The 24802-nt window shown below is 34.0% G+C and overlaps 1 protein-coding gene across 3 annotated transcripts in view; it reads left to right on the plus strand.

The window, feature by feature from the left end:
* Positions 1 to 24802, plus strand: part of DDX4 (DEAD-box helicase 4) — a 65104-nt gene that overhangs the window by 10099 nt on the left and 30203 nt on the right. For 2 of the 3 annotated variants that reach the window (XM_059919304.1, XM_059919306.1), the window contains exons 3-6: positions 15280 to 15357; positions 18095 to 18172; positions 20219 to 20269; positions 23443 to 23502. In XM_059919304.1, coding sequence (XP_059775287.1) covers positions 15280 to 15357; positions 18095 to 18172; positions 20219 to 20269; positions 23443 to 23502 — 267 coding nt within the window. The remainder of the gene's footprint in view (positions 1 to 15279; positions 15358 to 18094; positions 18173 to 20218; positions 20270 to 23442; positions 23503 to 24802) is intronic. The other variant, XM_059919305.1, reaches the window with a different exon arrangement.

Here is a 24802-nt window from a genome sequence, read left to right on the forward strand (position 1 = left end):
AAACGTTTTATAGTCTAGGAAGCTGCTGGCTCACTGAAGCCTGTCCCAAAGTGAAAAACCTGTGGAGAGGTAGTTTCTAAAAATGTGAACGGGAGTTCGAGAATCAGAGTTCATCAGGTTAAGGCAAATTTAATTCCCATGTTCACCTTAATTTCAGAGTAATTCTCTCTCTCTTTTTTTTTTAGAGTAATTCTCTTGATAGAAGGAAGTTGAGTTTAGAAGAAATGCTTCTGCTATTACCAAGATGCATTTGTCTTTTGTAAACATTTAAACGCAGCGGTTTAATATAGAATATTCAGATTCTCAGAAGTTTATGCAATTGCTGCCTGCTGAAACCCCAGCAGAAGGCTAACCACATGCATGTGTGTATACTTGAAGTATTCCAAAAAGAAAATTGGGTAAAAGTAATCTATACTTCTTAACACATCTATATGCATAGATCATTGTGTAATCAGGAGAAACCTTGTTCTGTGAGGTGTCAAAGATAATTTTTGTAAAGGAATGAAAGTTTGGGTCCATAGTATATTACAGTATAACGTGACTTTGTAGTGAAATCGTCAGTAAACTAGATTGAAGTAGCCACCAACTAAAAACCTGGACTTTTCTTAGCATTAGATCTTGAATGTTCAGGCTAATGATATAAAATCAATTAATGAAAAATATAGATTGCCTGCTCACCTTCTGGATAACAAATACTTTGGTAGCTCTTTTTTAAGTAAAATATTTTTTTCATGAAAATAGACTTCCTTATTACAGAAATACATACTAGGCCAATGAATGCTATACTAAGATAATACCTAGATATTCTTATTGCAAAAAAAATAGTGGAAAAACTTAAATATAGTTGTGAAAAGAAAGAAAATGAACTGAAATCTTGGCTCCCAGGTTTAACCACGAGTGTCTGTTGACAGTCTTTCGACTCTGATTTTTTAGATTTCTGCATGAATCAACCAACTATGGATGAAAAATACTTGGAAAAAAATTCCAGAAAGTTCCCAAAAGCAAAACTTGAATTTGCCCTCCACTGGCAACTATTTATATAGCATTTACATTGTATTTGGTATTATATGTAATCTAGAGATCATTTAAAGTATGTGGAGGATGTTAGGTTATATGCAAAGACTACACCATTTTATATGAGGGACCTGTGTGCCCAGGGATTTTAGTATCCTTGGGGGTAGGGGGTGGGTGGAGGGGATTAGGTGGTGGGTCCTGGACCTAACCCCTCTCCGATACCAATATTTAGCTCCCCCCCTTTCCCCTATATACTCCACTCACACTTCTTCCCTTCCCACTCTCCTAATAGTTATCACACTTTTTGCATAAAAACCTATACTCAGTTTTTATATCATGGCTGTGTATATATCATTCATATGTGAACCATGTAATATATTATGGTTGCATTTCCTTTATTATTCAATCTTCTGTTTTGTTTTTACTAGAGTTAATCATTACCTTGTTTTGTTTACTTGATCTGTGTTTCTATTGCTAATTTACTTCGAAACCCTCTGCCAGAAGCACAGCTATCTATTCATATCTATTTATGTTCACAGTTTTTAACACATCTTTCTAAGCATGGATATGCATCAGACTATATTCATGGTTAGTTTCTATCACGTATACAGTGATCTATCAGTTTCATTTTTCCTGATTCCTCTATCCTCTCCAGGATAAGCTTGCCTCCCTAGCCTCTCATCCCAAGAATTACCCTTCACCTCTTCCATGTGTCACCTTTTCTTTTCCCTGAATCCCATGTTTTTTCTATCTTGATTCCCCTGCCTCCCCACTTCAGTGGAGCCCATTTTCCTGCAGCTTCTTGGGAAAGGAAGCATGGGAAAGAAATTTGAGAGATTGCAAATATCTTTACTTTCCTAATTGATTCATAAAAACAGAACAGAAGATTGATTCCTAGTTTGAGTAACATTTTAGGTTGGAAATAATTTTCCCCTAAAACTTTATAATATCTTCATTGAATGTGAAATACTAGTGATGCTGCTTAGTTTGATAATCTGAGTTCTGGTCCTTTGTATATGACTTTTTCTAAACTCTTCTGAAGCTTTTAGGATCTTACTTTGTCTTCTGTATTCTGAAAATTTTATGATTGTGTAACTTGATGTGGAACTTTTTATTTATTATACAAGACACTTAGTGAATGGGCCTTTTAAATCTGAAATTCATACCCTTTACTTATTTTCTTATTTTTTTCTCTGAGGATTATTATAATTTCATTTGAATGTTATTTCTGTTCCCTTTGCTGGTTCTTAGACTTCTTTTTCCCTGTGTTTGTTTTGTTTCACGTAGGTGACTTTCTTCAAAAGTCTGGTGATCCTTGCCTGCCTTTTTGTATTTAGGAGTGGAACATTAAAAACTCAACCCTGTGCCTGGACACAGCTTCTTGACTGATGGGTTCTACTATTAAGTGATTGGGCCAGGGCTAGGCTGTTTTGTTGGGGAGAGCAGTTTTCTTAGAGAGGAATCATGTAGTGCTTTTCTAGAGGATTTAAGTTTTTTAAGCTCTCATTTCTTGTTTCATCCTTCCCTCCTCTCTCTTTCCTTGTTGTATTGTACAGATCCTGTGCTGCCTTTGCTAATTTCGTTTTTACCCATTTTTGAATGATTTGAATTCTTCCTAGACTAGCTATTAGAAGTGTCAGGGAATTCTTATTCCTCTACTTCCCTGAAGCAGCCATTCTTTTTGTGTGTGTGTTTTAAAAGATATGTTGTTACGTGTACCTATTTTTTTGTGTGCTTGTAATTTTAACTTAGAAAAATGTTACTGTGCTGAAGATCTCATAATTTTTTCTTACCTCCCACCACTATGTTTAAGACATATTGCTAATTGATAATTGATTGCGTTATTTCTAACTACTGTATGGTATTTCATATACTTTATCACCAAGTTTTATCTCCTCCCTATCCCCATGATGGACACTGTAATTACCCCTTATTCCCCTCCAGCACCACAAGGATGAACATTCTTTTACATGTCCCTTTGTGGGTCTAAGTGAGAATTTCTTTGGGTAATGGACTCAGGAGAGGAATTACAGGGTCATGGGGTGTATATATACTTAATTTGATTAAATATTTAATAATTGCTTTCCAGAATAGCTGTGTCAGTCTCTACTCCCATAAGTAGGACATGAGGGTTCTTATATTCCATTGACATTGTTATTCAGTCTTGTGCTTTTAGCCAGCCTATTGGGTATATAGTAAAATCTCTTTGTTTTAAATTCGCTTATCTGATTATTTATTAGCTTAACTGTCTCTTCATATGCATGCTTGTTATCTTTTTGGGTTTCCACTTCTGTAAGTTGCCTATCATATATTTAGTCCATTTTCTATTGGGCTTGCTTTCTTTCTCTTGTTGATTGGCAGGCATTCTTTGTATGTTCCAGATTTTACACTTTTTTCTGATTTAGACATTGTGAATATCTTCTTCCATTTATTATCTGTCAACTTTGTCCATGATATTACTTACTGATCAAAAATTTTAATTCAAAGCCATTAAATTAATTTTTTTTTTGCTTTCTGATTTGCTTTTGCACTTTTAGTTAAGATGCTTTTCCCTACCTCTGTGTCAAAAAAGTAACCACCTAAGTTATCTTTAGAGTTTTACCTTTCACATTTAGCTTTTATTCATCTGAATCTGTCCTTTTTTAAAAAAATTCATGATGGCCATATTTATTTGGGTGCCAAATCAGGACATAGTATATGTAGTATGAGTGTACATACAGGGCTCACAAAAAAAAGAATCTTTGACATTAGGGTTTTTCTCGTCAACTTGGGCCATGGGTCTTCAGTGATAGTGGAGGTTTTTTTTTTTTAAATCTTGGTAACATAAATATAACATAAAATTTACTGTCTTAATCATTTTTTAAGGTAAAAAATGATTAAAAACTATTTTTTAGAGCAATTCTAGGGTCACAGCAAAATTAAAGGGAAGGTATAGAGTTCCCATAAACCCCCTGTCCTGACACATGCTCTGCTTCCCCAACTACCAACCCCCCACCAGAGTAGTACATTTGTTACAATTGATGAATCTACGTTGGCACATCATTATTACCCAAAGTCCATAGTTTACATTATGGTTCACTCATTGTGTTGTATATTCTGTGGGTTTGCACAAATGTGTAATGACATGTATCCACCATTATAGTATCATACAGAATATTTTCACTGTTCTAAAAATCCTCCATGCTCCACCCATTCATCCCTGCCCTCTCCTTCAACTCCTAGCAACCAGTGATCTTTTTATTGTCTCTGTAGTTTTGCTTTTTCCAGAAGGTCATATAGCTGGAATCATACAGTATGTGGCCTTTTCAGATTGGCTTCTTTCACTTAGTAATATGCATTTAAGCTTCCTCCATGTCTTTTCATGGCTTGATAGGTCATTTTTTTTTTTTTTTTTTTTTTTAGTATTGAATAACATTCCATTGTCAGAATGTACCACAGGTTTTTTGTTTTTTTTTTTAAACATTCACCTACTGATGGACATCTTGGTTGCTTCGTTTTGGCAGTTATGAATAAAACTGTTAGAAACATCCATGTGCAGGTTTCTGTGTGGACATAAGTTTTTAACTCCTTTGGATAAATACCAAGGAGCACAGTTGCTGGATGGTATGGTTAAGAGTATGTTTATTTTTGTAAGAAGCAACCAGACTGTCTTCCAAATTGTGTCTGTACCATTTTGCATTCCCACCAGCAATAAATGAGAGTTCTTGTTGCTCCACATCCTCCTCAGCATTTGGTGTTGTCAGTGTTATGGATTTTGGCCATTCTAATAGGTATATAGGGGCATCTCATTGTTTTAATTTGCATTTCTCTGATGTCCTATCATGTGGAGCATCTTTCCATATGCTTATTTGTCCTATATTCTTCTTTGATGAGGTGACTGTTAAGGTCTTTGACCCATTTTTTAATTGGGTTTTCTTATTGTTGAATTTTAAGAGTTGTTTATTTTGGATAGCACTCTTTTATCAGATATGTCTTTTGCAAATATCTTCTCCCAGTGTGTGGGTTGTCTTCTCATTTACTTGACATTATCTTTCACAGAGAAATTTTTAATTTTAGTGAAGTCCAGCTTATCAATTATTTCTTTCATGGATTATGCCTTTGGTGTTGTATCTAAAAAGCCATTGTCATTCTCAAGGTCATCTAGATTTTCTCCTATGTTATATTCTAGGAGTTCTATAGTTTTGCATTTACATTTAGGTCTGTGATCCATTTTTAGTTAATTTTTGTGAAGGGTGTAAGGTCTGCTCTAGATTCTTTTCTTTTAATATCATGTGGATGTCCAGTTGTTCCAACACCATTTGTTGAAAAGATTTTCTTTGCTCCGTTTTATTGCCTTTGCTCTTTCATCAAAGATCAGTTGACTATATTAATGTGGGTCTATTTCTAGGCTCTCTGTTCTGTTCCATTGATCTATTTGTTTGTTATTTTGCTAATACCACACTGGCCTGATTACTATAGCTTTATAGTAAGTCTTGAAGTTGGGTAGTGTCAGACCTCCAACTTTGTTCTCCTTCAGCATTGTGTTGGCTGTTCTGGGTCTTTTGTCTTTCCATATAAACTTTAAAATCAGTTGTTGATATCCACAAAATATATAACTTGCTGCAATTTTGATTGATATTGAACTTATAGATCAAGTTGGGAAGAACTGACATCTTGACAATATGGAGTCTTCCTATCCATGAATGTGGAATTATCTCTCAGTTTATTTAGTTTTTCTTTGATTTCATTAACCAGAGTTTTATAGTTTCCCACATATAGATCTACACATTTTGTTAGGTTTATACACAACAGTTTCATTTTTTGGGGTGTTAATGTAAATGGTAATGTGTTTTTAATTTCAAATTCTACTTGTTCACTGCTGGTGTGTAGGAATGCAGTTAACTTTTGTGGAATAACCTTGTATCCTCCAACCTTGCTGAAATTGCACGTTAATTCCAGGAGGTTTTTTTGTCAGTTCTGTTGGGTTGTCTGCATTGATGATCATGTCATTTGTGAAAAAAGACAGGTTTATGTCATATGTCTTCCTTCCCAATATGTATACTTTTTAGATAGAACTTCCAGTATGATGTTGAAAAGGAGTGATGAGAGGGCACATCCTTGCTTTATACCTGATCTTAGTGGGAAAACTTTTGAGTTTCTCATTATTAAGTATGATGTTAGCTATAGGGTTTTTTTAGCTATACTTTATCAAGTTGAATAAGTTCTCTCATCTTAATTTTTAAGTGTACAGTTGAATCCATCCTTTTGAATATGGTGTGAAATAGAGATCATTTTATCTGCATATGGTAACCCAGTTTTCCCGGCACCATCTGTTAAGCATTCTGTCTCTTCCCTCATGATGTGTGATGCAGATTTCATCTCATACAATTTTGTTCTTTTTTTTTTTTTTTGTCTTGAAGCACTGGACAAATCTACCATTCATTGAATGGTAGTAGAAGTAACAAGCATTTAGGCTTTTCCTCATTTCAGTGGAATGCGCCACAATTTTTATAATTAAAGTGTAATGTTTGCTTTAGGCTTCTGTTAATTTTTTTTTCAATCATGCCAAGGAAGTTTCTTTCCTTTTTGCTTGACTATTAGTTTTATTCAGGAATGGCAGTTGAAAGTTAGCCAGTGCTTTTTTTTTTGGAATTACTGATTTCTGTTGATTTTCTTCTTTAAGTATGTTAGTGTAGGGAAATAAATGGATTTTCTATTTTATTTTTAAAATTTATTTAGATTTTATTTATTTATTGGAGTATAGTTGCTTTACAATATTGTGTTAGTTTATATTGTACAGCAGAGTGAATCAGCTATATGTATACATATATTCCCTCTTTTTTGGATTTTCTTCTCATTTAGGTCACCACAGAGCATTGAGTAGAGTTCCCTGTGCTACATAGTAGGTTCTCATTGGTTATCTATTTTATACATAGTATCAATAGAGTATATATGTCAATCCCAATCTCCCAATTCATCCCACCTCCCCCTTTCCCCCTTGGTATCTATATGTTTGTTCTCTACGTCTGTGTCTCTATTTCTGCTTTGTAAATAAGATCATCTATACCAGTTTTTTCAGATTCCACATATATGTGTTAATATACAATATTTGTTTTTCTCTTTCTGACTTACTTCACTCTGTGTGACAATCTCTAGGTCCATCTGTGTCGGTACAGATGACCCCGTTTCATTCCTTTTTATGGCTGAGTAATATTCCATTATATATATGTACCACATCTTCTTTATCCATTCCTCTGTTGATGGACATTTAGGTTGCTTCCATGTCCTGACTGTTGCAGATAGTGCTGCAGTGAACATTAGGGTGCATGTGTCTTTTTGAATTATGGTTTTCTCTGGGTATATGCCCAGTGTTGGGATTGTTGGGTCATACGGTAATTCTATTTTTAGTTTTTTACGGCATCTCCATACTGTTCTCCATAGTGGTTATATCAGTTGGATTTTTTTTTTTTTTAACTTGAACTAACTTTGTGTTCCTAGGATAAGTTTCTAGGATAAATTCATTCCTTGGATAAATATAGTTATTTTATTGCAGTATTGGATGAAATTAGGTGTTTTATTTAGCACTTTTTGAATTATATAAGATTGGCCTGTAGTTTTCTTAAGTTGTTCTCATTTGATTCTGTTTTCAGGCTTTTCATTTAAAAGAAAAATAAGCTCTGGAACATGGAAATTACCTGCTTTTTATAAGTTTAGTAGAATTTGTCCACAGAAGTGTCTAGGCCAGGCCAGGTTCTTCTTAACTAAATAATTTTTTTTAATTGAAGCATAGTGTACACACAGATTCAGTATTTTTAATTAAGTAATATACATATCATAAATGTACAGGTCACTGGAGTTTTACAAGCTGAACACTCCCTTGTAACCAGCACCCAGATCAAGAAACAATGCATTATAAGAGAACCCTAGAAGCCCTCCTGTGTCTCCCTTCAAGGCACAATCCCTCTGTCAGGAGTAACTACTATTCTGATTTCTAACAGAGACAGGAAATCTTGGGAAGAGTATACAGAAACTTTAGTTGATTGAAAGGTATGTTAGTCTGTTTCTTGAGCCTAAAACATTTCCTGTTGACTCTAAGGGCTTGCCATTTCTTATACACAAGTTACTTGCTTATGTATTTGAGTACCATTGCAACATTTGCTTTATATGTTGATTCAAGATAGAGAATGAGTGAGTACTTTATTCCTTTTTCCATTTATGTCTTAGTGATACAGCTTGGGAACTACCAGTCTTAGACCAGTGCTGTTCATTAGGACTTTCTGCAATGATGCAGATATTCTCTAGTTGTACTGCATTTGGCTGTTGAACCACAAGTTATATTTGACTGTTGAGCACTTGAAACATGACTAGTGCAACCGAGTAACTGAATTTTTGATTCTATTTAATTTTAATTAATTTTGAAGTTAAATAGTCACATGAGACTAGGCACTACTGTATGATACAGCATAGCTTTAAAATTTGAGCCAGCTAAGGCATGGCTATTCTCATCTTGTATATTTGGGGAGAGCCTGGCAAACATTAGAAGCTAGTGTTTGGAAAATTGTTAATTTTTCTGGCTGTGTCCTTGCCTGGAATGTTCTTGTCCTTGTAATGTCCCCTTCCCTTTCCTCTTTACCAAAAGCAAAGCTACTTCTTACTGTGATGCTGAAATTGGTACTTCCCTCATGAGGAGTCCATTGAATGTTGGAGCAGTTAGATTTTTGAATAGATCTTCTTAAGTTGGCTTTGAGCTTTCCATCGTCTGAGAGCATCTGAGCTTTACCTATTTACTACTACCTGGAACTCAGAAGCCTTTCGGTTACTTGATGAAATGTTTAGCCTCATCAAGAGAGAAGGAAACTAGTATGAATTGTGATGCCAGAATATAGCTAGTGTGATGCCAGAATATAGCTAGAGGAGGGACTTACAGAAGAGGGATATGTGACTTAAATGGTTTTTAGCATTTTTTATTTTTGGAAGTTTTTTTTTACCCTGTCTAATATGTGGCAACTAGTGAGAGTAAGAATTCAAAGAATAATTGTTACCTTGTGACTTTATTTTATTGATGGAACCTTTATTGAAGACCTTTTTATAAAAAGAAATACCTACTATATTAAAAATGTCACATTTGCAAATTATAAAGCTTCATAAATGTTTTGAACTACCACCCATTTTTAAGAACACTACTAATACTGTTATATTGTTTATGTATTATTTTCCTATTCTGTTGTCCAGTCCCCATCCTGCATTGTTTCTTTCTCTTCCTTTTCAAAAAAAAGCTTTATCACATACGTATGTCTCCCCAAACACTATATTTAAATTTGCTTCTTTAAGTTTTACAAAAATGGTACTGTACCATAAATAGTTTTTGTTCTGCAATTTGGATTTTTCGCTCAGTATTCTTTCTAAGGTTTATCTGTGTTGCCAATTGTTGTAGTTCATTTATAATTATACTCTGCTGTGTGAATCTACCATATATATAATACTATATAATATAGAACACAGTGTATGTAAAACTCTGTTGTGTGACTATACCACATATTTTAATTCGTTTCTTGGTGCACATTTGAGTTGTTTCCTTTTTTACTGTATGAACAAAGCTGCCGTGAACATCTCTTTTTTTCCTTGTTTGCTAAGTATATGTTTTCAGTCGTGAATGGTGTTGAATTGTATTATTTACTTTAATCTGTGGAGATAATTAGTTTTTTCTTTTCTAATCTGTTAAGGTTGTTAATTACCTTTTTAGATGTTCTGATGTTAAAATACCCTTGCATATTGGAATAAACCCAACTTGGTCATAGTGTTTTATCTGTTCAGTTACTGTTGGGCTTGATTTGCTAATATGTGTTTTTGAGATTTTGTATCTACTTATGAGTAAGAGGGGTTTATAATTTTCTTCTGTCTTGTCTTATCAAAATTATGATGGCCTTGTGGAATGAGTTGGGGAATAATTCCTCTTTCTGTTTTCTGGTGGACTTGTATGACATTGGAATGATTTGTTCTTTGAGAGTTTGGTAGAATTCACCTGTGAAACTACATTTAAGTGTGATGCAGAGATTTAAGTACTGGTTCAGTTTCTGTAGGACAATTTAGTTTGTTTTTATTGCTTCTTGAGTCTGTTTTGATGAGTTAATTTTCTTGGAACTTTTCTGTTTAAGTTTTAAATTTAGTAGTATAAAGTTGTTCATGGTAATTTTTATTTTTTTATTGTGGTAGAAAGCATATAACAAGAGAGTTATTCTCTTAAACTTTTAAGTGTATAGTGTTACTGTTAACTACAAGCACAGTGTTCAGCAGAACTCTAGAAACTTTTTTATCTTACATAATTGAAACCTTATATCCATTTAACAACACCTCCCACTGTTTTTGAGGTTATTTCCTTTTTAAAAAAATTCCAAATACTGTTCATTTATGTCTTTTCTTTCTTTCCCTTCCCCCTGCCTCTATCAGACTTCTAGTGATTTGTCACTCTGGCAAGTCTTTATTGGTTTCTTTAAAAAAATTTTTTTTTAATTGAAGTATAGTTGACTTACAATATTGTGTTAGTTTCTGGTATACAGCAGAGTGTTTCAGTTATACATATATATATATATATATATATATATATATATGTATATATGTTCTTTTCAGATTCTTTTCCATTATAGTTTATTACAAGATATTGAATATAGTTCCCTGTGTTATACACTAGGACCTTGTTGTCTATTTTATATATAGTAGTTTGTATCTGCTAATCTCCTAATTTATCTCTCCCTCCCCTTTTCCCCTTGGTAACCATACATTTGTTTTTACGTCTGTGAATCTGTTTCTGTTTTGTAAATAATTTCATTTGTATCATTTTTTTAAGATTTCACATATAAGTGATATCGTATGATATTTGTCTTTCTTTTTCTGATTTCACTTAGTATGATAATCTCTGGGTCCATCCATGTTGCTGCAGATGGCATTATTTCAGTCTTTTTTATGACTGAGCAGTATTCCATTGTACATATATACCACATCTTCTTTATCCATTCATCTGTTGATGGACATTTAGGTTGCTTCCATGTCTTGGCTATTGTAAATAGTGCTGCTGTGAACATTGGGGTGTATGTATCTTTTTGAATTAGAGTTTTCTCCAGATATATGCCCAGGAGTGAGATTGCTGGATCATATGGTAACTTTATTTTTAGTTTTTTAAGGAACCTCCATACTGTTTTCCAGAATGGCTGCACCAATTTACATTCCCACCAGCAGTGTAGGAGGATTCCCTTTTCTCCACACCCTCTCCAGCATTTATTATTTGTAAACTTGTAAATGATGGCCATTCTGACCCATGTGAGGTGATGCCTCATTATAGTTTTGATTTGCATTTCTCTGATAATTAGCAATGTTGAGCATCTTTTCATGTGCCTATTGGCCATCTGTATGTCTCCTTTGGAGAAATGTCTGTTTAGGTCTTCTGCTCATTTTTTGATTGGGTTGTTTGTTTTTTTGTTATTGAGTTGTTTGTATGAGCTGTTTGAAAATTAATCCCTGGTCGGTCACATCATCAGCAAATATTTTCTCCCAGTCCATAGGTTGTCTTTTCATTTTGTTTATGGTTTCCTTTGCTGTGCAAAAGCTTGTAAGTTTGATTAAGTCCCATTTGCTTATTTTTGCTTTTATTTCTATTGACTTGGGAGAGTGATCTAAGAAAACATTGGTAAGATTATCTCAGAGAATGTTTTGCCTGTGTTCTCTTTTAGGAGTTTTTGATGCAATTTGAAAAGGGATTTTTTTTAAACTTTCCCTTTCTGATATTTCATTGTTAGTGTAAAGAAATGCAACAGATTTGTGTATGTTAATCTTGTATCCTGCTACTTTGCTGAATTTGTTTATCAGTTCTACTAGTTTTTGTGTGGAGTCTTCAGGGTGTTCTATATATATATTATGTCATCTGCATATAATGACAGTGTTACCTCTTCCTTTCCAATTTGGATATCTTTTATTTCTTTTTCTTGTCTGATTGCTGTGGCTAGGACTTTCAATACTATGTTAAATGGAAGTGGTGAGAGTGGGCATACTTGTCTTGTTCCAAATTTTAGCGTGAAGGCTTTGTTTTTCACTGTTGAGTATTATGTTGGCTGTGGGTTTGTCATAAATAGCTTTTGTTATGCTTAGATATGTTCCCTCCATACCCACTTTGGTAAGAGTTTTTTAATCATGAATGGATGTTGAATTTTATCAAATGCTTTTTCTGAGTCTATTGAGATGATCATGTGGTTTTTGTCTTTTGTTTTGTTGGTGTGGTGTATCACATTGATTTTGCATGTGTTGAACCATTCTTGTGACCCTGGGATGAATCCAGCTTGATGTGTATGATCCTTTTTATGTGTTGTTTGGATTCGGTTTGCTAATACTTTGTTGAGAATTTTTGCATCTATATTTGTCAAAGGTGCTAGCCTGTAATTTTCTTTGTTGGTAATGTCTTTGTCTGGTATCAGGGTGATGGTGGCTTCATAAAATCACTTTGGGAGTATTCTCTCTTCTCATTCTTTTGGAAGAGTTCGAGAAAGATTGGTACAAGTTCTTCTTTGTATGTTTGGTAGAATTCTTCAGTGAAGCCATCCAGTCCTGGACTTCTGTTTGCAGGGAGTTTTTAAATTACAGTTTCTATTTCACATCTAGTGATCAGTCTGTTCAAATTATCTGTTTCTTCTTGATTCAGTTTTGGTGGGCTGTATGTTTCTAGAAACTTGTCCATTTCTTCTAGGTTGTCCAATTTGTTGGCATATAATTGTCTATAGTATTCTCTTATTTTTTTTTTGTATTTCTGCAGTGTTAGTTGGTATTTATCCTCTTCATTTCTTACTTTGTTTATTTTGGGTCCTCTGTCTCTTCTTCTTGGTGAGCCTGGCTGGAGGTTTCTTGATTTTGTTTATCATTTCAAAAAAACCAGATCGTGGTTTTATTGATTTTTTTCTATTGTTTTTTTTAATCTCTGGTTTATTTATTTCCTCTTTGATCTATATTATTTCTCTCCTTCTTGTGACTGTAGTTTTTGTTCTTCTTTTTCTAATTCTTTCAGGTGGTAGGTTAGGTTGCTTGTTTGAGAGTTTTTCTTGTTTTTTGAGGAAGGCCTATATCACAATAAACTTCCCTCTTAGATTTTGTGTGTTTGTGTTTTCATTGTCATTTGTCTCAAGGTATTTTTAAAATTTCCTCTTTGATCTCATTGTTGACCCATTGGTTTTTGTCGTAGCATGTTGTTTAGTCTCCTTGTAATTGTTTTTTTCTTGTTTCTCTTTCTGTGGTTGATTTCTAGTTTCATGCCATTGTGGTCAGAAAAGATGCTTGAAATAATTTCTGTCATCTAAAATATGTTGAGGCTTGTTTTGTGTCCTGGTGTGGGTCTAACCTAGAGAATGTTCCATGTGCGCTTGGAAAGAATGTGTAATATGTATATATTTTGGACGTAATGTCTTGAAAATATCAATTAAGTCTAACTGTTCTATTGTGTCATTTAGGATCTCTGTTGTCTTACTGATCTTCAGTCTGGAATATCTGTCCATTGATGTCAGTGGGGTGTTAAAGTCTCCTACTACTATTGTATTCCCATCCATTTCTCCCTTTATGTCTGTTAGTATTTGTTTTATGTATTTAGGTGCTCCTATATTGGCTGTATATATGTTAATGAGTGTAATATCCTCTTCTTGTGTTGATCCTTTTATCATTATATAGTGTCTTCCTTTAGCTTTCTTTATGGCTTTTGTTTTAAAGTTGATTTTGTCTGATACGAGTATTGCTACCCCCACTTTCTTGTCATTTTCATTTGCATGAAATATTTTTTTCCATTTCCTCACTTTCAGTCTATGTGTGTCCTTCATCCTAAAGTGGGTCATTGGTTTCCTAAAGAGCTAGGTTTTGGTTTTGTTGAGCCGCTATTATATGTTTGTTTCCTATTTCATTAATTTCTGCTCTTACCATTTTTTTCCTCCTTTACTTTTGTGTGATTTATTTTGTTCTTTTTCTAACATTCTTATTAGTTGAGATGGCTGTTTAGCTCATTAATTTTGAGTTCTTTTTTTTGAGTTCCTTTTTTTGTATAAAAATTTAAGTTCTGATATATGTCATTTTTATCATACAATTCTAAGTATTTCTAAAGTTCCATTGTAATTTTTTTCTTTGCGCTATGTTGTATAGAAGTGTTTTAGAATACATTTCCAAATGTAAGAGGATTTTAATCAAGTTTTTTTGGTATTTAATAATTTCTAATTTTTTAAAAATGAAGTATACTTGAGTTATAATACCATATTAGTTTCAGGTGTATAACAGTGATTTGATTTTTTTTGGGTTACACACCATACAAAGTTAGTATAAGACAGTGACTATATTCCCTGTGCTGTACATTACATCCCTGTAACTTATTTATTTTATAACTGGTAGTTCGTACCTCTTAATCACCTTCACCTATTTCATACCTTCTCCCACCCCTCTCCCATCTGGCAAACCACTATTTGTTTTCTGTATCTGTTACTGTTTTCTGTTTTGTGTATTTGTTTGCTTGTTTTGTTTTTTAGATTTCACGTATAAGTGAAAATATACGGTATTTGTCTTTCTTTTGGTAACTTCCAATTTGATTGCATTGCAATTAGAGAATTTTGTGTATATGATATTGATTTTTGAAATTGTTGAATTTGCATTTTGTCCTTCCATGTGGCCAGTTTTTATGAACATTCTATTGTTGAATGTCAACTTCTTTAATGTTTTTAGTTCTGTGAATGTGCACAGTGTTCTGTGGATGACTGTAATTTACCTATTCTCCTTTGATTTTTTTTTTTTTTTGGCTATTATAGACAATGCTTATAAAAACATCTTTGTGTGTATCTGTTACCATCTGAGTATATCCGCAGGGAAAATCATACTAGTATACTTCTAAAAAGTATTTTCTTTTAAAATCAAGATCAAGATTGATCCAGTTTATAGTTTCAATATTGTATATGATTTGTGCTTGTTTCGCTATGTCCTTGACTAGTCTCAGTATTAGCAAACTTTTCCAGTCAGTTGTGGTTGAGAAAATTATATCCTTTTTTTGGTTTCCAATTTCTTTAATTATGAGTGAGAGACACCTTTTTTTTTTTTTTTCTTTTGGAGGACTACCTATTCTTATTCATAGCCCATTTTTCTACTAGGCTTTTCATCTTTCTTAGTGCTATATAAAATTCTTCCTTTGCCATGTTAATGGCACATTGAGAAGGTTTAAAGTTTCCTTACCACCAGGGTACTTTTTTTGTTATTTTGACTTGCTTCAAATGTTATTTGCTTTAGGAATGGATGATGGATATTCTCGAAGAGATCATTTCATGAGAAGCAGATTTGCCTCTGGGAGGAGTTTGGGAAACAGGGGTAAGTATCTTTCCTTAATCTTCTGTTAAATAGTTGAATAGTGGAATGAATAGAGGCCTTTATGGCTGTTTAGTGCAAGGTAAAATCTATTATAACTTAGTGTACAGTAGACTTTGTTGGGATAATGAGTTTTTTTTTTTAATGTCTGGTTTTTTTTTTTGTTGCTTTACTTTTTTAAGATAGAAGGCAGTAGTTAAATTGATTAGATAGATTGGTTAAAGAGAGTTGCTTCCCAGAGCTTCTTCAGGTGTTGGTGATTATTGTTCCTAACAATTGGCATGGGAGGAATGTTTGTAAAAGCTCCAAAGATTATGGTGTGAAGGACCTCTTTCTTAAGTTTTATATTTCTCAAGAAAAGGCAGTATGGAAAGCAGTTCTGTTAGCTCATTAATATTAAGAGGTTGTTTTCCCAAAATTGGAATTTTTTTGTTGTTACTTTTAGAACAACCAGCGCTAGATTTGACAGATAATGACCCAGCAAAATACCTTCCTCCAGTCCATTTTTAGATTTGATATTAAAATGCTGAAAATATTCTGCACTATGTTTTGTTATAGTGCAACAAAATATTTATTATTAGAACCTCAAATTAAATGGTCATATGGATTTTTAAATAAATTTCTTCTATGGGATGCTGTAAGCTAGGGTTAATTGGCAGTTTTAAATATACATGACACTTATTCTTGAATTTATTAAGTATTGTTTTTTGAAAAACGTCAATCCTTCTAGATACTTTTATTCATTGGAAACTAAAGGTTGATGCGTGTATTTCATTTGCCATTTGGAAAATTTAATATTTTTAGATACAGTTAACATAAATGTGAACTTTTATGTTTTGACATGTTTCTGCTACTAATGGAAATAATTTATTTGTTAAATATGCCTATATACATTTTGTTTTTTAAGCCTGCATATTAAGTAAGAGTCGTTGATGATTTGGAGCACGTAGTTGTGCTAAGAGGTTGAAGTGTGGGTTTTGTTTGCTACTACTAAGATTAGAAATAACAAATACCTTAATATTACACTCAGGGAACTATTTAATATTTAGATATATTTTAAAATTCTAATTTAGAATGGGTTATAATACTTTTTGATGAAGAATTCTAAACATTGTTGAATAAAGCCTTTTTAAATGAGAAAGCCATCACTGAGAGAGACTTTACTATAAATTGTTAATTCCATATGTTGTAGGTTGAAATACATTAAATTTCTGATCAAAACTCTTTGTAAATGTTAATACTTTAAAAAGTTATCTTTGAAAAGAATCTGAAAAAGAATGAACATATGTGTATGTATAACTGAATCACTTTGCTGTACACCTGAAACTAATACATTATAAATCATCTATACTCCAATAAAATTAAAATAAAAAAATAAAAAAAGTTATCTTTAATACTACATATAATCCTGGAAATTCATAGAAGACCCATGAGTATAACCCCTTTCCTGAATGATCCATTTAACATTTTAGCTATTTTCAATCTCTGTGATATTTGTTCTCAGAACTTGCATATCTAGTCACGTGGTTTTGAAATTGACTCTTAATTGCTTAACATATATATTGATTAGCTTTTTATCTTCTGTGAAGTATGGCCTAAAAAGCCTTAACTTCCTGAATCACACACTTCTTTAGACTCTGATGAAAATACTGATAGTTGCATAAATGCAATTTTGCATTTGGCATTAGGAGTTTCACAGATCCCTTAACTCCTCTGCACTAGGATATTACAGATAGAGGTAAGACAGTTTATGAGGATCACAAGATAATGATAGTTATCCCAATGATAGTTTGAAGTGGCAGTTTATGATGTTTTGGATGTCTGTTCTAAGTTTTTGTTTTAAATACCTGTGCTGCTTGCCATAGCAACTCTGCCCTGAAAATTCTTAATTTAGTGGTAGAGAAACACATGGAAAGAAATATTGCTAAAAAAGAGATACACATAGTATGCTGTGGGAATGTGACTGAAGGATTGACTATGGCTGGAGGACTGAAGGAGGACTTCACTGAAGAGGTGGCTTTTGAACCCGGCTTTTGAAGAGTGAAAAGAATTTTGCTAGGAAAAATAGGAAAGCAGGGAATGTCATGCTGAAGGAACAGCATGTAGGAAGGTAGAAAATATTAGAAGTTCACAATGTGGAGTATGGGAAGTTGTTTTATGAATTAAAATGTTGGGTGTTCAGAGCCGTGTAGTGGGGGATAGAGCTAATAAGGCTGATATGAGGAAATACTATGGAGGGGTGGGAGGTAAAGGGGAGTGGTATTCATAGCATTTTTTTCTTTATTATGTAGTCCCTTCCTAATATTAATTTTAAAAAGTGGAAAGACTGAGAGCGACTGAAGTACTAGAAAAATGAATAAGTAATAAATAGAATAATTGCAGGACAACAGTGTAAAATTTTCAGTAGCAATGACTTTCACATAGGGGTATAATGTAAATAGCTATCAGGGTGAGGTTTCAGTATATAGAAAATCAGAGTTGAATTTCTTGATTAAAGGTCACTAGTAAAATAACACCTAGTAGACAGTTGTATTTCACCAATAGTATATTTGTTTTTACTTTGGTGTAATTTAATGATTTAAAAAAGTTGCAGGTGTATTTTATCTTTATAAGTTCCTGTACTACTCTCTCCCTGTCCTTGGGAGTTCCCTTAACCCACAGATTCATTTAATTCCTAGTTATTGGTGGCACACTTGATTTTGTATGTTGAAGAGTTTTAACTCTATCTGAACTTTTTCAGATCCTGGCGAGTCTAATAAAAGAGAGCATACATCCACAATGGGTGATTTTGGAGTTGGAAGGAGTTTTGGAAACAGAGGTAACCTGCTTATGATATCTTACAATCAAAACTTAAGTGACCCCAAGTTTTATAGTCTTTGAATTCTGTTTCCCTTTAATATACATAGAAAGTGTGTGCCTTTCCCAAGACTTTATGGCGATCACAAGGGAGTGCTTTCACTTTCCTAGTCATAGTTTAGAGCAGCAGTTTATGCTGCTTTGGATGTGTCTGCTATTCTATTTCGCTTTTTTTTTTCTTTTTAATAGCCATGCTACTTGCTGCAGCATCTCTTCAAATTGATTTACCCCACAGGTGAAACCCAGTTCTTTTCTACTATACTCATGACTTGCTTTCCCTGCTCCCACAAGCAAGAGATCTATCTTATACTTCCAAAGGTGAATCTGAGTCTCCATCTTTACTTGAGCAAAGAACCAGTAGAAGCTTTGAAATTACATTTTTTTCCATAAAAACTTTAAAAACTGTTAAGTAGAACTTAGGTAAGAGTTTAAGATCAAGACCAGTAGTGTTTAGGTGGAAGACTTTCTCAAGCATTTTGGAGACCCAGCACTTGACTTTTCTGGGAGAGGTGTATGGAGGGGAAGGGGCAATTGTAGAGGGCAGTAGAACGTAATCCTTTTCTGAACCAACTTCAAAGATTGCAAATATTTAAATGGATAAAAAAACTCAAAATCCAAGTTTTGTGATATATACTCTTTTTGTAGGGATTATCTTTATTTTGAAATTACATATCTGTTCAAGGAAAAAGTGTCATCCAATCATATATTGAGGCCAAAGGGTACTTACTTTTTATATGCTAATTGGGTATTAAATTTCCAAGAGGTTTAATGCTGAAGGGTACATTAGATTTGTTGAACCTGAGATGTTAAATGACTTGATATGTAGACATTTTGCATATAGATTCTTTTTTTTAATTTATTTTTTATTTATTTACTTTTGGCTGTGTTGGGTCTTCATTGCTGTGTGGGCTTTCTCTAGTTGCAGCGAGCGGGGACTACTCTTTGTTGCGGAGCACGGGCTCTAGGCGTGCAGACTTCAGTAGTCATGGCACGCAGGCTCAGTAGTTGTGGCTCGCAGGCTCTAGAGTGCAGGTTCAGTAGTTGTGGCGCACAGGCTTAGTTGCTCCGCGGCATGTGGGATCTTCCCTGACCAGGGCTCGAACCCGTGTTCCCTGCACTGGCAGACGGATTCTTAACCACTGCGCCACCAGGGAAGTCCCTGCATATAAATTTAACATCTGTCCAACAGTAACTGATTGGTCTATGTAGTACTGAAGCCATAATTTAATGTATTTTATTATTTAGGTTAGATACTAATTGATAGGCATTGCATATTGACATTAATTTTAACTTACATTATTCCCTGAGTATCTCTGCAGTAAAGATCATTTTATTAAGACTCAAATTTTAAAAATTTTATGAAATATTTTGATGGATGCTTTTAAAATGCGTTTTAGAGATATGTCTGTATGCTCCAGAGATGCATAAATCTAGACACAAGTTTTTATTAAATGAGAAATTTGAAAGCAGAGCTTGATGAAAGCTTGTTTCTTTTAAATTTTATAGACAAAAAGAAGTTGGCAGAATTTCTTTGTTATTGAGAAGGGGAAAATTATTGAATATTGGATTATAATTTAGTTGTATTGTCCTCCAGCAGATGAAGAGATTACAAGTTAATTTATAAAGTTTAAAAAGTTTTTATATTTTGAATAGAAAGTACATAGTGGTTATAGTGATATATATACATACAAACACACACACAGCCATGTACATATAGAGGAATATATGACATTTGAGGTAATATAAGATTGGCTGGTATTTTAATAAACTGACACAAGGAAGAAGTTGTCATACAATGTGTATGAATTCTCATTCACTATTTATATATACAGTTGTATGTGGTTTATACTGTTTTAAAGGGGCATCAAAACTAGAAGTCCCTGTAAAGAGTGTGTTTCTTTGTTTCTATGTTTCTCTTTCTCTCTCTCTTTTCCTTTCTTTCTTCTACAAAGGTATAGGTAATTGTTGTTTTCAGAAATGTGCAAGTTTAATTATATATTTTTTGTAGGTTTTTCAAATAACAAGTTTGAAGAAGGTGATAGCTGTGGTTTCTGGAGAGGTAAGTTCACTGTTTTTTGTAGTGACTTAAGAATTTAGTGTCCAGAGTACATGCCAAAGAGAAACTAAGATTAATTATCTTAGTCTGTTCCAGTTCTATTTTATTTAAACCCAGCTTTATAAAGCAGCTATAGCCAGAGCCTTAACCAAGAATTCAGCCATCCTAATTTGGCCTATTGTCACCTGCCTTAATTAATCTATAAAGTGCAACTTTTGAATGCTGTGCTTCCTTAAGAAAAAGAGGATAGTAGAAAGAGCAAGTCAAGAATCAGAATTCCACTTTCATATATAAATACAGTTTGAGACATGTAGGTCTTTATTCAGACTCAAATAAGTATTAACAGTGGAAAAAGATTCATGAGACTGTGGATCACTGCTGAAATCAAAGACATTTCTGTCAAAGGTACTGACACTCTGGTTTGGAGGAATACAGAGAATGATGAGAATAGAGTAATGTTACCAGAAGGTAGACTACAATAATTAACAGTACTTTTGCAGGAGAGCCTGGTTGAGTAGATTTGGGTGAGGCCCTGGAACCTGTATTTAAAAAGCATCCCTGGTGACTCTGATGCCTCTTTTGTTTGGTAACCACTGATCTATGGAATCTTTATAACATAATACACTTTGGAGTTCCAGACTTTGTTTCATGTACCTGCTCTGCTATCTGCTAGTTGAATAACATAGAGCAAGTTGCTTAATTTCTCGGAGCCACGATTTCCTCTTCTGTAGAATGGAGACCATTCATTTTATAGCTTGTTAGGCACACTAAATGAGAATGTGTGTAAAAGCACGAAGCTTAGTCCCAGGCACATTCATGGTAAACAGTAAATGTCATCTATCTTCATTAAATATTTGAGACTTGATCTTAACTGTGATTCTCAAAATCAAAACCAAACCTAGACCTGATCACCTTAAAACGCTTTTGGAACATGGTGGGGTTTTATTATATCAGTTAAGACTGCTTCCCCAAACTACCGTCAGTCTCATTCTCCCTGCTTTTGTCTGCTTTTTCTCCTATCCTGTTCTAATGAAAACATATGTAACATGCAACTAATATTTGAGAGAGGAAAATCATCACCATTTTTATCCTTTTCCATTTCTCCTTGTTCTAATTTTCCAACTTTTAATTAGTATTCCAAGATCATTTCTACTCATCAAAGACATTCCTCCCCAGTTGACTCTTTAGTGATGAGCCAGAGTGCTTTTGAGCACAAATTCCAATTTCTCACAGCACTTGAGAGAACTTCTCTCCTCCAAAATGGTCTACTTTCTTCCTTTGATCTATTTGCTTTTTCTATTCTCAGTTTTAGTTCCCCTAAACTAAAAAATTGTATATTCCTAAAAAATTCTTTCACTCTCACAGTTGTTGGCAAGCCCAGGAGCAGGTTTTGCTATCATTATAGAAGCTTTTTCTCTGCACACAGATGTATAGAGTGTTTTGTGGTTATTTTCTCTGCAATCTCATGTCCCCTAGCTAGTATAGTATAGCGATAAGGAGCTCAGACACCTTGGGTTTGAGACTCAGATGCTCCTCCTGTCAGTTGTATTATCTTAAAACATTTGTTTAACTTCTCTGTATTTCTTTTTCTCTGTTTATAATTTGAGGATAATACCCACCTTGTAAGGTTTTTGTGAGGGCTTAAAAAGTTAAAACAGACTTCATTTAGAGCAGTGCCAGACAGATACTAAGTTCTATTTGTTGTTATTACTACTATTTTTATATAATTAATAGATTATAACTGATCTTGGGATCATTGTCTCATTTTTGTTTGTGCTTGGCTTTATTTTTTAACCTACAGAAATTATTTTTTAAATAACTTTTTATTTTGAAATCATTTGACTCAAAAGAAGTTTCGAAAATAGTACAGAGGGTTTCCTCCATCCTTCTTCTAATGTAATTGTACCCTTCACCCAACTGCTAATGTCATCAGCCTATTTTAATTCCCAGTGTGGTCAAAATAGCTTTGGGCTTGTGTTAGGAGAACAATTGGCCAAAGATTATATGAGACCTTTTTCTCCTTGTCAGGCCCCAGATTAATTCATAGGTTTTTTTCCCATAAGGCAATAAATATTAGCTAACATCATCATTATTCCAGAATTATTATTCCAAGAATCTTTCCAAAATTCTTTCTTTACTGTTCAGCACGCTTGTCATATTATATCTTGCTTCTAAGAAAGTTGTCTTGATGTTAGATGGCTCTTCAGGAATATTTGTCAGTTGTTGATGCCAGCTCAAATAGGAGCCTGCAACAAGAGCTCTGGGTCATTGTTTATTATAAAACAATATTAATTGAGTAGATTAGTATTTTGCGCAGAAACTTAACTGATAGCTTCTAATCTGTTTAGCCATTTGTGTCATCACTGGGACCTGAAGTTCTCAGGTGCTAAACGTTAGTGATATGTACAAAGATCCCTTGAAACCATCTCGGTATTTCCCAAACATGGCTTTATTGGAATCTTCTAGAAAGCTTAAAGTTATTACTAAAAGTTATAATTTTTTAATTTAGAAAAATCATCCATTCCTTGCTGTCACTCTACACGTTCAAAATAAACATCTCTGGGGGTGGGCTCTTTCCAACTTTCCTAATAATTTTTAGGCAGCCTTCAGTGTAGTGATCCTCATACCACTATTTAGAAACCCTGATAATGTTACTTGATAATGTCAGTAAAAACAGAAAGCCAGGATATCCCCCAATTTTTCCATTAAGATGAATGGGGGAAAGTTTGCATATATTAAAAAAACACTGACATCTCAGGTTTATTAAGAAAGGCAAGTTACAGAAATAATGATGACATTATAAGAAGAATAGGCATGCATTTCTGAGATCCCCTTGACTACTTAATTGTTAGATATTTCTGAAACTGTTTCTAGTTAAACTGATATTTACAAAATTCTTATTTTTTGGCTGTGCTCAGAATTTGACAAATTATACGCTTAACATTTAATATTTAGATATATTAGGTGATTTGTATAGGGAATTGACTGAGTAATGTCTTTGTATTTCTGTTGTTACAATTATTTTAAAAATTAAAATGTTCATATTTTAACTTACGAAGATATTTATTTTTTCTTACTAATTTCTCTAGTGACAGTGCTATTCTTTAGATACTACATTAATGTAAAGACTAAAGTAATTATTTAGATGCTATTCACATGTTAAATTTTTATTCAAGAGTCTAGTAATGACCGTGAAGATAATCAAACACGGAACAGAAGGTTTTCCAAGAGAGACGGTAAGGACCATGTGTTGGAACAATTTGTACTTAAGACAGAGATATGAAACTGAAAACCTGATTTTGGAAGAGCTGAAAGAAAGAAAAATTCTGGTGGTGAAAACCTTTAAAGAAAAGTACTTTGGCATATGTTTTATGCTGTTAATATTTGAATTAATATTCAGTAGGTGTCCCTCCTTCTGCTTTCTAATGTCACTGGATTTTTTTTTTCCTAAGACCTCCAGAGTGTGCTATGAAGTACAGAGGGGGACTGTGTGAATCTTGGTCAGTCACAGTGTAGATGAACTGGGATGTCTTTGTCTTTGAGTAGGATCATTGGAGATATGGGGAAGGGAAGAAATCGTAGACTACTTTTTGTTCAAGTCTAGAAGTACTCTACTATACTCTGCTGGTCCTCCCTCTAATGAACTTGAGGTGAGATGGTATAAAAGTTATGCTCAATTCTGGGTTATCTATGGGCAGATTTGTTAAAATAGCAACAGCAAAACTCACAAAAAACCACAGTGAACTTATAAAATTGCTACAGGTGTGCAAATGTATTTATGATAAAAGAGTTTAGTTTTTGGAACTGCATGGTAATCAGATATATCATTGTTTTTGCTGCAACTTGGGGGTATCCTTTTCCCTTGCCTATTAGATGTTTGGCTCACTGAATAAATCATTAAATAGCAGGCCCTCCTAGTGAAGCTGAAACTTGCTGTGGATTTCAGTATAGCTTTGGTTGAGTTGTGAGGTGGGGAGGAATTTGGTGGTGAATGAGGTATGGCTTATTTGTCTCATAAGTTGAGTCTTTTTATGACAATTGCAGGGGACCAAACAATGATGGGGAGGAAATTTAAGAAAAAGACTCCTTTTTTAACATTGCTCTCCTCCCCCCTTTAAGAAGCAGTTTTGACACTAACGTTCCTAAACATAGCTCTTATTTTAAAATTTTTAGTTTTCTGCAGAACAGTGACTATCTTCCTTACTATTAAATTTTCTTTAAATCAATTTAATTTATATTTAAGTGAAGCAGTCAAAAGCCAGATGCAGGGCTTCCCTGGTGGCGCAGTGGTTAAGAGTCTGCCTGCCAACGCAGGGGACATGGGTTCGAGCCCTGGTCTGGGAAGATCTCACATGCCGCGGAGCAACTAAGCCCGTGCGCCACAACTACTGAGCCTGCGCTCTAGAGCCCGCGAGCCACAACTACTGAAGCCCGTGTGCCACAACTACTGAAGCCCACGCGCCTAAAGCCCGTGTTCCGCAACAAGAGAAGCCACCACAATGAGAAGCCTGCGCACCACAACAAAGAGTAGACCCC

Source organism: Balaenoptera ricei, chromosome 3, assembly GCF_028023285.1.
Source record: "Balaenoptera ricei isolate mBalRic1 chromosome 3, mBalRic1.hap2, whole genome shotgun sequence".
In the NCBI taxonomy this organism is placed as follows: domain Eukaryota; kingdom Metazoa; phylum Chordata; class Mammalia; order Artiodactyla; family Balaenopteridae; genus Balaenoptera; species Balaenoptera ricei.